The 12,037-nt window shown below is 49.3% G+C and overlaps 1 protein-coding gene across 1 annotated transcript in view; it reads right to left on the reverse strand.

Moving 5' to 3' along the window:
- Positions 1 to 2,637: 2,637 nt before the first annotated feature.
- The window catches only part of Cmtm8 (CKLF like MARVEL transmembrane domain containing 8), a 50,063-nt gene continuing 40,663 nt past the window's right edge, over positions 2,638 to 12,037 (reverse strand). Inside the window, exons 2-4 of the mRNA XM_051201979.1 lie at positions 9,791 to 9,964; positions 3,563 to 3,679; positions 2,638 to 2,884 (exon numbers count right to left, since the gene is read on the reverse strand). Of these exons, the coding sequence (XP_051057936.1) occupies positions 2,801 to 2,884; positions 3,563 to 3,679; positions 9,791 to 9,964 (375 nt within the window). The 3' untranslated portion in view covers positions 2,638 to 2,800. The remainder of the gene's footprint in view (positions 2,885 to 3,562; positions 3,680 to 9,790; positions 9,965 to 12,037) is intronic.

A 12,037-nucleotide genomic window follows, 5' to 3' on the forward strand; every position in this document is an offset into this window, starting at 1 on the left:
GGGTTTCTTAGTCAGTCTTCTACTGCTGTGAAGAATCACCATGACCAAGGCACCTCTAATAAATAAAGACATTTGATTGGGGCTTGCTTAGAGTCCCAGAGGTTTAGTCGTTGCCATTGTGGTGGGAACATGCCGGGCACGCAGGTAGACACGGTGCTGGAGTGGTAGCTGTTCTACAGCTGGATCCCCAGGCAGCAAGAAGAGAAAGAACCATTGGTCCTGGCTTGGGCTTCTGAAACCCCTCAGTGATGCACTTCCTCCAACAAGGCCACGCCTCCCAACCCCTCTCAATGACCAAGCATTCAAACGTGGGGGCATTCTTATTCAAGCCACCACACCTGGCTCCTTTTTCTTTTTTCTTTTTTTGAGACATGGTTTTGCAGTAAACTGTCATGGTGGGAAGTGGCTGTGGATGGTGAATGTACCCACCCTTTAGTGCTTTTCAATCTCCCTAAGGCTACGACTCTGTAATAGAGGTCCTTATGTTTTGGTGACCCCGCCCCCCCCCCCACATCACCATAAAATTATTTTCAGGGCTACTTTGTAACTGTAATTTTGCTGCTGTTATGAATCACAATGTAAATATCTGTGTTTTCTGATGGTTTTGCCAATCCCTGTGAAAGGGCCATTGGACCTCAAAGGGGTTGTGACCCACGGTTGAGACTGGAGAGTGAATGCATTCACTCTTTAGATGAGCATAGCAAGGAAAGCCTACCCAGTATACTCCAAGGCGCAGCGGCCAGGGCAGCAACATGAGGACTCCTGGCAGCTTTACTGTACATTTTGCAAAGTCACCAAATGACAGGCTGTCCCGGGTTGCCATGGAGAACCAACCCCGCCATACAGGTGAGGAAACGGGCCACGGAAAGCCCCAGAAGCCAGGGGGCATCATATTGAAAGAAGGCGTGCTTAGCCTTGTGCACGACAGCAACGCCTCTAGCGTTTCTGTGGTTTTTCTTGTTTTTCAAAAACTCAAGTTGAAAAGTCACCCCGAGATACTTGAAGTAGCGACAGGCACTGTCCCGCCTAAAAACACTTCCTGTCAGTGCGTGTGCCCGGCTCATCTGACTACTCCCACTATCTGATTGACCAGCTGCAGAAGACGTCATCACAGAGGAGATAGATGTGAGGTATGGAGACAAAGTTCTGCTCAGATTTGGCACAGACATCTCTGGGGTCAGCAAGATGTGTGTGTGTGCATCCATGCGGGCAGCAACCGCTGCTGTGGTCCCTCAGGTGCTGCCCACCTTCTCTGAAACAGGGTCTCTCACTGGCTGGCTTAGAACTCCACAAGCAGTTTTTGCTGTCTGTCTCTGCTTCACGAGTGCTGGGAATATAAGGAGAGAGGGCGCAGCCATTAAAGGCTCTGCACACAACCCAAACTAAATGTACTACCAGATATGGCCTGAGGCAGACCTTGAACTCCTAACAGACCAGCTCTTACCTCTTGGGTGTTGGGGTTACACGTGTACACTACTACAGCAGGGGTTGGACTTGGGGCTTTTTCTTTCATTGTTTCCTTGATTTTTAATTTAAATAACATTTATTTGTTTTACATACCAACCAATGAGTCCCCCCCCCCCCGTTTCTCTCATCCCCTCTCCTTTCCCATTTACCCTTCTCCTCACCCACTCCTCCTCCATAGATGCCCCTCAATCGAATGGGCAAGGAAAACGTGGTGCACGTTCACCAGTGAGTACTACTCAGCTGTAAAATGACTTCATGAAATTTGCAGGCAAATGGGTGGAACTTGGGGCTTCTAAAGTCCTCCACCAGTACCAGAGTCACAGCCTCAGCAGTTTTTCTTTTTTAATTTAAATCAAAAACAATCTTATTTTATATATCACTCAGTTCTGTCCTTCCATCCCCCTCACCCCCCACTCCCCCCATCCACGCCCTGGGGAGGGTGAGGTCTCCCATGGGGGATCATCAAAGTCTGTCACATCATTTGGAGCAGGACCTGGGCCCTCCCCTGTGTATCTAGTCTGAGAGAGTGTCCCTCCATAGGGAATGGGCTCCCAAAGACCATTTGTGCACTAGGGATAAATACTGGCTCCACTGCCAGCGGCTGCATAAGCGCCCAGGACCCCAACTGACATCACGTTCACGGGGCCTGGTTCGGTCCTATGCTGGTTCCCCAGCCGCCAGACCGGAGCCCGTGAGCTCAGGTCAGCTGTTTCAGTGTTTGTTTGTATGTGAGTGTAGGAGATCAAAGCTAGCATGACAGCTGAGCTATCTCCCAGCCCTCAACAGCATGATTTAAAGGTGCCTGTACTTACTGACCCTTTTAATGGCTACATATTTATTTTAATGTGTTCTAGAATAAACAAGTCGGACCTGGTGGCACCTTTTCCCAGAGCTCATTTCTGAGCCTGAGGCCTTGTCTCATTTGATCGTTCTAGTATGTGAGAGTCATGGATGGGCACTGTGGTTCCCAGAGCTGAAGAGACCTGTCCTGGTGACCAAGGACATAAACACACATACACAAGCATACATACCTAATATAATTCAGAAAGTTATCTTTACCGATTTGACGAATTCTTTCTTAACATTTAGCAATTTGTTTATACATTATGTAAGAAAATAAAGCCTATGAGGAGGTCAGAAGACCTCAGAATTCATGAGCAGTCACAGCGCTCTGCAAGAATCCAGTTTAATTGTAACAAGCCATGAGGAGGTAATTTAACTAAGACATAAAAACATTAAATACAATTCTGGGGCAATATACATTATAGCTACAACAGTTTTTACAGTGGGATTCGTCCTGGTGTGTTTTCTTCTCCATTATCCAAAGAGGACGTCACTGCGCGGTCCTGGATCTCCAGGCTATGAAACTGAAGTACGCGTTTCCGGCGTAACAGATGGTGACCAGGAAGGCGAAGAACTGTCGGGGGAGGGGAGCATGGTTAGAGAGGGGCTTTAGCACACTTCCGGATTAGAAAAGTATCAATTGCCCTCCACCGCGTCAGGTCTCACTGTCCTGGACTCTGGCCTTCCTTCTTCTTCAGGGGTGAAGATGGAGCTGTGTGCATCTAATCTAGTGCAGGTGACCTTAGTCAGGGGTCACCCTCCAGTGTCAGCCATCACCTCAAAACAACCTACACCAAGCCAGTGTGTGTCTGTGAATTTCAAATCCCAATTTGCAAATTTTGTTTAAAGTTAGGAGGGACCAGGGGGCAGCTCAGGGAGGGTGAGCTTTGTGGCAGCTGCAGAAAAGGAGGTTGTCACTGTAGCGTCAAGATTCACCCTGTCCTGCGACGCTTCTGACAGTATGCTGCACCTTCAGCCATCGCCCTCCTGAGCTGGTCCTCATCCTCTGCAAGGGAACTCAAAGAGCTTTTAGAAGGGCAGCTACTGTCACACCGGGCTCCTCCTTGCTGTGTGTTAACCTGAGTCGAGACTATAAGTTTTAATGCCTTGTTGGCCATCAACGGCTTTATTTTGTCACTATTGCAAGTGGCCCTTTTACTCTGCAGCTAACTTTGAGCCCCTCTCTCATCCCGAAGAGGCCCTAGGAAAAAGTTTTGGGAGGACTATGAGGTATTTGGGAGGACTCACTCACCGACGAGGCTGCCCAGCTGTTGAAGTTGTGGCTGTCCTTCTCTGGGGAGACAGAAGAAGCATCCACTACCGCGGCTGAGAGGTACAAGAGGAAGGCACTGCCATTAAAGCATAGGCCCTGTGAAGAGGGGCGGAGTTGAGGGAAGGGGGGACGCACAAAGGGCAGGCCCTGAGTGTGCGAGCCATCCAGTGGACAACTAGGGAAAGCCAAGGGGAGGCCCCAGAGGACAGCAAGTCACTGCAACCCCAGGCCAGGGTGCCACATGTCACAGAGGCCCCAGACTGCACTGTCCCTTTAGCCATCATCACTTTTCCTCCTCTGGTTCCTGTGAACCTCAGCATGGTGACTGTGTAGAGAGAGGCAGGCAGCAGGAGGGGCGGCCGTATAGTGACCCCAGGAGTGTCATCTAGGACATGTCCTCTGGCAGAGACGTTTCCTGAGCTCCTAGTCCCGGGGGAGAGGCAGTTAGCTAAAGTTACTTCCTAATATGTATGTATGTATGTATGTATGTATGTTTGCATGCATGAATGTATGTGTGTATGTATGTTTGGGGGCTGGCCTTGAACTTCTGATCCTCCTATCCTTATCTCTTGAGTGCTGTGATGCCAGGTATGTACCTGCCACCACCACCAGCTTCAGAGATACTTCTTAGAGGGGGGGGGGGAGGGCAGACATCTGAGCCCTTTGAGAGCTGTTGTGTCTCTTTACTCTTTAATAATGGAGATTTGAAAAGTGGGCAACATTGTAAATGGAATTCTTAGCTGACAGTTGTTCTTATATGTAGTTTCACTATGCTAAAGTTAAACCCTTTCCTTTTTATTTAGTCAAAAGGGGAAATGTTGCAGAATATTTGGTTACACTGTGTGAAGATGTGTGGCACTGTGACTGGCTCAGCAAAGAGCTGAATGGCCAGTAGCCAGGCAGGAGGGGATGGGTGACACTTCCAGGGAGAGAGAGGAACTCAGGGTGAATCTAGGCAGATAGGAGACACCATCGAGATAGTGAAGAAGTCGGACATCCGGTACGGAGGAGAGGTAACCAAGCCACGTGACAGAATAAAAATGTTAATTTAAGTTATAAGAGCTAGTTGGGGAAAAGCCTAAGCTAAGGCTGAGCCCTCCTAATTAATAATAATAAGCCTTAGTGTCATTATTTGTGAGTTGCCAGCCTAAAGGAAAGTCAGGTTATATCATTGATACTCAGCCACATTTAGACTCCAGGACACTGTACTCTGAACGTGTCGGGAGAGAGAGTAGGGAGAGAGGGGCCAACAGCCACTCAAGGAGAAAGCGGGGTGCACCCTGCTGCCAGGGCTACTGTGCCTGCCATCTTTCTCTTAGGAAGTCAGAGATGAAGGAAGGGAGTCAGGAAAAGGGAGGAAGCAATCTTTTCCTTTGCTGGAAGAAAAGGTACACAGAATTTTCCAAACAGATGCGAACATCCTGCAGCAACCTGTTCTCATCCCAGCCATGTGCCCACACTGGCCCTGGTCATCCACAAGGAGACAATCTAAGTCTTGTCAGCTCTGGAATAGTTCAAAAGACTCTACAAAGAAAACCTGGGAGGCGAGATGGAGCTGTTCTTGCAGTACTCAGGACAGGATGCTGGGCACCGTGAGATATCCTGCACGCTGACTCGGTCTATATGACGAGGCACTCTGCCAGACACATTAGGTAAACAGCCATGGTGTCTAACTTGGGCTTCACCCTAGAACAGCTGTCTGTGTTGAGAAAGTATTCAAGGTGTACAACCAAGCTGATGTGACCTCTACCCAAACAAGTCTCTACTGACTTCCTTGATACATTCCTGACCTGTCCTGTCTGCAGATCTATTTCAAGTTTATGAGAAACCACAGGAATCTTTATTGTGATTTATTAGATGATGGGCAGGCTTCAACAAGTCTGTCTGAGTCAGCCCCTTAAGGAAAGGAAGCTTAGAGGATCACAGACTGGTGTCCAATGTCTCGCACACCCGAGAGCCGGGTAGACATTGCATCTGTGAGGAAAATCTCTTCCTCTTGTGTAGCCTCGCTCTAGGGTTCTTTCCAACAAAGCCAGTGCTGTTAGAAGGGTGAGCAAGAGCAGTCACTCACTTCTGCCTTGAACAAGTCTGGGAACTTGAAGTAGTTTGTGGCATTTTATGAAGGTGTCCTGGTCTTCAAGTGAGTTACTGATAGTTTACATTGACAAAAGCAGCTCAGTTTTAGAAGTTGCAAGCAGAAACAAACACTATCTTATGTATTCTGTTCTTTCAGAAAACAAATTAGTACACGATGCTTTATAAATTACCTTTCGTCACTTAAGCCTAGAAGGAAAGATTAGGAGAGAACAAATCCTGTATCCCTGGATGGGTCCTTGTGACTGTTGGTAGCGTATGCAGGGATACACACTCATCATTTGTCAAATGATGGACTTCCCACCATTTAAAAAATGACTTGAGGCCAGGTGTGTTGGTCAAAAAAAAAAAAAATCAAATCTATGCAAATGGTAACTAAAGGAAGTAAAGAGGCGGTGTCCCTATGAGGATGTAGCTCAGTTGGTAGAATGTGTGCAGCCGTGGTCTCCACCCCTAGCCCTGGACAACCTAGGTGTCATGGTGCATTCTGGATGTGAGGGTTGGGGAGATGAAGTTCAAGGTCACTCTCAGCCTGGGCGGTGAGACCCTGTCTCAGAACCAAGTAACAACAGAACAAAGAAACTGGCCCCTCAGAGGAGAAATAGGGCTGAGGAGCCAGGGGAGGGTGTGTGTGCCGAGTGTCAGCATCATGCTGCCCAGCTGCTGTGAAGGGCCATGTGCAGCTCAGTCATGCTGGACCCCCAGCTCCTGCTGGTCTCAAACAGCCCTGCGCATGGGAGCGAGTGGAACTTTACAAAGGCAGCCGGCTGCTCTGTGTCCTGGGGAGAGGAGGGAGGAGAGGAGGGAGGAGGGAGGCCACGGTTTCCTCCTGAAATTCCATCCTGCTTTGCTTTGAAAGCTCTCTGTATTCTCTGGGATAAAGGCTTGCACAGATAAAAGCTTGGCTGGCCTGCTGCTCTTTGTTTAGCCTCAGCCTGTGGACCCGGGGGGCCCTGGGCTTAAGATGTTGACCTTCTGAGGACATCTATCCCTCCACAGGAGAGAAAAAGACCATCCGGTGTCTGGGTGGGGACCTGCAGGCCTGAAGTAGACACCAATTTCAGAGGAGAGTGTGTAAGATGTGACTGAGCCACCTTCGCACCCAGGCCAGGGGCTGGAGACATGGCTCAGAGGTTAAAGGCACATACTGCTCTTCTGGAGAACTAGGGTTTGGTTCCCAGCGCCCACATGAAAACCACCTGCAACTCCAGTTCCAGAAGAGACTAAACGAAGATCAAGTGAGAGGCGCTCTCTCTCTCTCTCTCTCTCTCTCTCTCTCTCTCTCTCTCTCTCTTTCTCTCGTTCGCTGTTTTGAGTGTGTAGTGTCAGAACTTTCAGGAGTTGGTTCTCTTCATCCACTGTGCACAACCCAGGCATTAAACTCAGGTTGGCAGTTTGGGTGGCAAATGCCTTTACCCACGGAGCCATCTTGCCATTCACTGCAGCTTTCTACATGGGTCCAGGAGATCTGAACTCAGGTCCTCAGGCTTGTGTGGCAAGCGCTGTGCCAACTGAACCATCTTAGCCCACGATTTAATCTTTCCTCTTTCTTTGTGATGGGGTTTCAAATTAAAAGCACTGACCTTCACTGCTCAGCTTGCTCTTCTTTTTTCAAAGAAGGTCAACTTTTATTTAATGTGTAGGAGTGTTTGATTGAATGTACATCTGTGTATCATGTGTGTGCAGGGCCCCTGGAGGCCAGAAGAGGGCGTCCAATCCCCTGGACCTGGAGTTAGACATGGTACTGTCATGTGGGTGCTGGGAACTGAGCCTTGGTCCTCCGCAAGGAGCAGCAAATGCTTTTAATCATTGAGCCATCTCCCCAACCCCCAGACTTGCGTTTTAAACTGGCTTGATGATATTCAGGTATACACAGTACTTTCTAGGGTTAATTTTTTAAAATTACATTTATTTATTTTGTGCATGTGCTTATAGCAGGCTGTGTGAGAGTAAAAGTCAGAGGACAACTCTTGGGAATTGGTTCACCCATTGTACCATCCGGGTACCAGGGATCAAGCTCAGAACATCAGTCTTGGAGGCAAGCGCCTCTGAGTGCTGAGCCATCTAATCAGCCTTGGGCTTTGGTATGAGTCTCCCTTTGTAGCCTAGGCAACCCTGGTGCCTCAGCCTCCTGGATGTGGGGACCATAGATGTGAACGGGTTCTCTACTTCCTTTCCAGTTTTGAAGACAAAAGGATACTTAGAGGCCACCTCACACAAACCCTGCAGATATCAGTAGGAATACCGGGTCTACAGATGGTGGGGAAAAGCCCTGAGATGATGGACAGCTCTCTTAGGGACATGGGGCCCGGAATAAGCAACTTGGGAGTTTGTTCTTTCATGGGACAGGCTGAGCAGTCAGAACAGTCTGGCTGTCTCCTTCCAGCCCAGGAACACGGGTCATGTCCAAGAACACACCCCATCTCAAAGGCATGGCCCAGAGGCCAGACACGCATGTCTTTCTGTTGCAGGCATAATGCTTGGAAATGCCAATAGAGAGTCTTCACTTTGGGACGTGGGAAAGCCGTCACGAGTTAATCTGTTTTCGGAAGTTAAAAGGAGCCTTGTTTCTGGTTTTAGTTTCTGGCTGGGTTTACTTGGACTCTGAAGGCGGCTCAGAAAGAAGAGGAGCAGGTGCGCTTTGAACAATGCCTGCTGGTGGCGTGTGAAAGCCTGTCAATGTAACCTTGGGTCACGACTCCTGAGGAGGTTGACTTTCAGGTCGAGTGAGAAGTGGCTTTGTGTGTGTGTGTGTGTGTGTGTGTGTGTGTGTGTGTGTGTGTGTGTGTTTGTGTGTGTGGTATTTGGAAACAAAGTAACCAATATGTCTTTAGAATTCTATTTGTACGTGTGTGTATACATATAATGACACATTATTATTATTATTTTGTTTGTTTGTTTTTTGAGACAGGATTCTTCTGTGTTACAGCTCTGGCTGGCCTGGAACTCACTGAGATCCACTTGGCTCTGCCTCCCAAGTTCTGGGGCTAAAGGCGTGTGCCACCACTGCCTGGCATGATGCCACTTTAAAAGAGGCATATTATTTTAAGTGAAACAGGGTCTTTCTATACATAGACTAAGATGACCTTGAACCTACTGTTCAGCTAGCTTGGATTCAAACTTGAGATCTCCTTGCCTTGGTTTCCCAAGTGCTGGAATTGCTAGAATTATTTAGGCATGAACCACTATCTATCTGTCTGCCTGTCTACCTATCTATCTAATCATCTTTGTTATATGTCTAAGACAGGGTCTCATGTACTGCAGGTGGGCTTCAAACTCCACATCACATACAGCTGAAAATGACCTCGAATTTGTGATCCTCCTGCCTCCACTTCCCAAATGCTGAGATTAGAGGTGTGAGCCACCAGGGCTATTTAAGTGGTGCCGAGGATTGAACCCAGGGCTTTGCACACGCCAGGCAAGCACTCTTCCCGCTGATACGGCCACTTCCCGTTCCCTACCAGGACTTCCCACACTCCAAGGCACACTGCTTGCCTGAAGGCTGTGCGATCACCATAGTTTTCCTATGTATGGCATGCCGCCTGGAGCCAGGGCAGAAATCCAAACCCCTTAGTTTTTGCTTCCAAATGGGAACATACCAAGTCAGTCTATGTTTCAGCGGTGCTGGGGTCTAAACACATGACGTCAGACATGCCGGGCAGGCCCTCTACCACCATGCTGTATGTATTCCCAGACTACTGTTTTGTTTTGTGTGTTGGGCTTTTTTTACTCCCTTTTTCTTTGCTACTGGTCATAGAAAGGAAGGCTTTTTCCAAACACATCAGTCCTGCCCAGACCCCTGTCAAGCATCTTTTACACCAGTCGAGTACATAGGACTGCGATGTAGATTTAGACACTGGTGTCCTGACACACCTGTTTGCAGGTGACACTGTCGACGGTGACAGACCCAGTTTTCCTTGACTCGGCTGGCCTGAGAAAGTCCTAGGCCATGCACACACCGTCCCGCTGTGCCTGCTCAGGCCATCGGGCAACGAGGAATCAGCTGCTGCTGCTGCTGGCTTCTCCAGCACTGTCCTCTCCTGTGTGTAGAGGTGACCCCGAACCCGCCCCGCCTCGCAGCCCTGGGCAGGTGAGTCCCTGGGGTAGACTCACCACTGTGGTCCAGGGCACCTGGGGAATCCTGGTGTAGGTCATGGTGATGTAGACGATAAGAAAGAAGACGGTGAGGACCCAGTAGAAGACAGCTACAAACATGACCCAGCCGAAAGCAGGGACTCGGAAATACTCAGTGCCGGCGATGAGCGTCCATACCAGCAGTCCTAAGACCTGTGGAGTGCGGAGGCGATGCGGAGGGCGGCAGAGTAAGGGAAAAGAGCAGGATGGAGAGAAGTCGTTAATCAGAGTGACACACCTGTACACGCTGAACAAATGTCTACACACGCGAACACATACCCACAGATGCACACACGCGTGCATCCGTCCCCTGCAAATACACATAATTAACAATGAGCCCTTTAAAACAAATCCTCCCTTATCCTACGGCTCAGATAGTCTTCCACAGCACGAGGAAGTAACAAATACAATCCCCATACAGCAGCAGGGCACGAAACACATCCCCGGAGGCAGCACCCACCCCGCAGTCCATGGGCGGGGCTTTGGCTGTAGGGCTGTGTCACACAGGCCAGCCTCCCCTTTCTGTGGTGGCTTTCTTTGTGCTAAACAAAGCAATTTGGCCTACTGGCCCCTCACATCACACCCTGGTTCACTTTAGACACAAAATAGAAAGGAAAGCTCGGATGGCAGCAAGTCCCCATCTGCTCTGTTGGTCTAAAATGGCCAATCTGGAGGACACACTTTTTGTCCCTCAGTGGATTCTGGGAAATTCTGGAATGAAGTTGCTGTGTCACAGAGGTCAGTCAATACGAGCTATTCTGGGAAAGCAACATGCTCTCTGAGCACCGGCTTCTAACCACGCACGGTGCTCAGCACCCAGGTCACAGATGTGAGAGGCTCAGTGTCACTGAACCTGAGGAATTCACTGTGTCTTGTGCTGGACACATTATTCAGGTCCGTTTCAACACAGATGACAAATGAGGGTCATGACCAGGCGCAGCTCGTGGCCTGTATCAATTTGTGATGATGATTGTTGCGTGTGTGTGAGTGTGTGAGAGATAGAGGAGAGAGCCCTGTCTGTCTCTGCCTCCCAGCACTGGGATATAATGGTGCACCACTATGCCAGGCTTTTCATGTGGGTGCCGGGGCTTGAACTCAGGTCCTCATGCTTGTGTGGCAAGTACTTTACTAATCAAGCCATGGCCTCAGCTCACATGACCCATTTTATCTGGCCAGAGCACTTAGCTGTGCTCTTTGCTTTTTCTGTTGCCTGTGGTTTTGAGCCTAAAAGGGGTAGTCTGTGGCACCTATATGAAGCCTAAAATAGTCACCTTCACAGAAGCCTGCCAGCTCCTGCTTGACACACACACACACACACACACACGGTTTTGTAACCACACCATCTGTCTTCCTATATCTGTTAACGTTTTCCCTTCACAGTCAGGGACTCACTCTTCCTGTCCACCATCTACTGCCTCTCAAGTCTGTTCAGCAAGCATGGCGATCATCTCCATTCATCCGCCAGGGGGCACCAACACACTGCTGATGAATGACCCGGCCAGCCCAGCGCCGGCTGTCTGCAGGCTGTTACTTGAGGAAGGAGTAGGGAGCAGAAGCACAAGAAACTTGACTCTTGTTGTTAGCACCAGACATCGGCACATCCAACATGAATTAATTAATGAATTAATGCAAAAGCCCTGGACGGCCGATTTAATCCCTGAGTCGTTGACGCTCTCGCAGAGATTTTGCTGAGGTGTCTTCATGAGCTGCAACACATCCACCAGAGCATGCAGCCAAGCAGGGGCCTCAGGCCTTGCTGCAGTCTCTAACAGGGCACCTCTCCTTTCCCAGTCTTGGAAGCAAGCGGATAGATGTATGAGACTTAGAGGTCCAGCGCCTAGGTGGAGAATATCCAAGTTGCCTCATGGGGCAGATTTCAAGCCGCATGGCTCTTATTTGTTCTGAAGGACGTCCTGAGGGTGTGTCCTCTCATACCCTCCAGCCCTTCCTCAGCACCCCTGTGGAGTCCTCCGGTGATCTGAATGAAGCCCCCAGCCAAGGTGCTGTTAGGACTCAGGACATTTTAAGATTGACCAAAGACCTACACAGAGGCTGTGTCACAGGACCCTGTTATTCCCAGCAGCCAGTGCAATGGGAATCTGCATACAGGGTGGGTGTTAAATTATGTCTAAAGACTGAATTTAGGCAGCATTAGGCAGCACCGGTGACCCGTCACCCACGGACAGTTGCCTTCGAGTCATCTGAACCCCTGTAAGTGACGCCAGT

This window comes from Phodopus roborovskii, unplaced genomic scaffold (assembly GCF_943737965.1).
Source record: "Phodopus roborovskii unplaced genomic scaffold, PHOROB, whole genome shotgun sequence".
In the NCBI taxonomy this organism is placed as follows: Eukaryota; Metazoa; Chordata; class Mammalia; order Rodentia; family Cricetidae; genus Phodopus; species Phodopus roborovskii.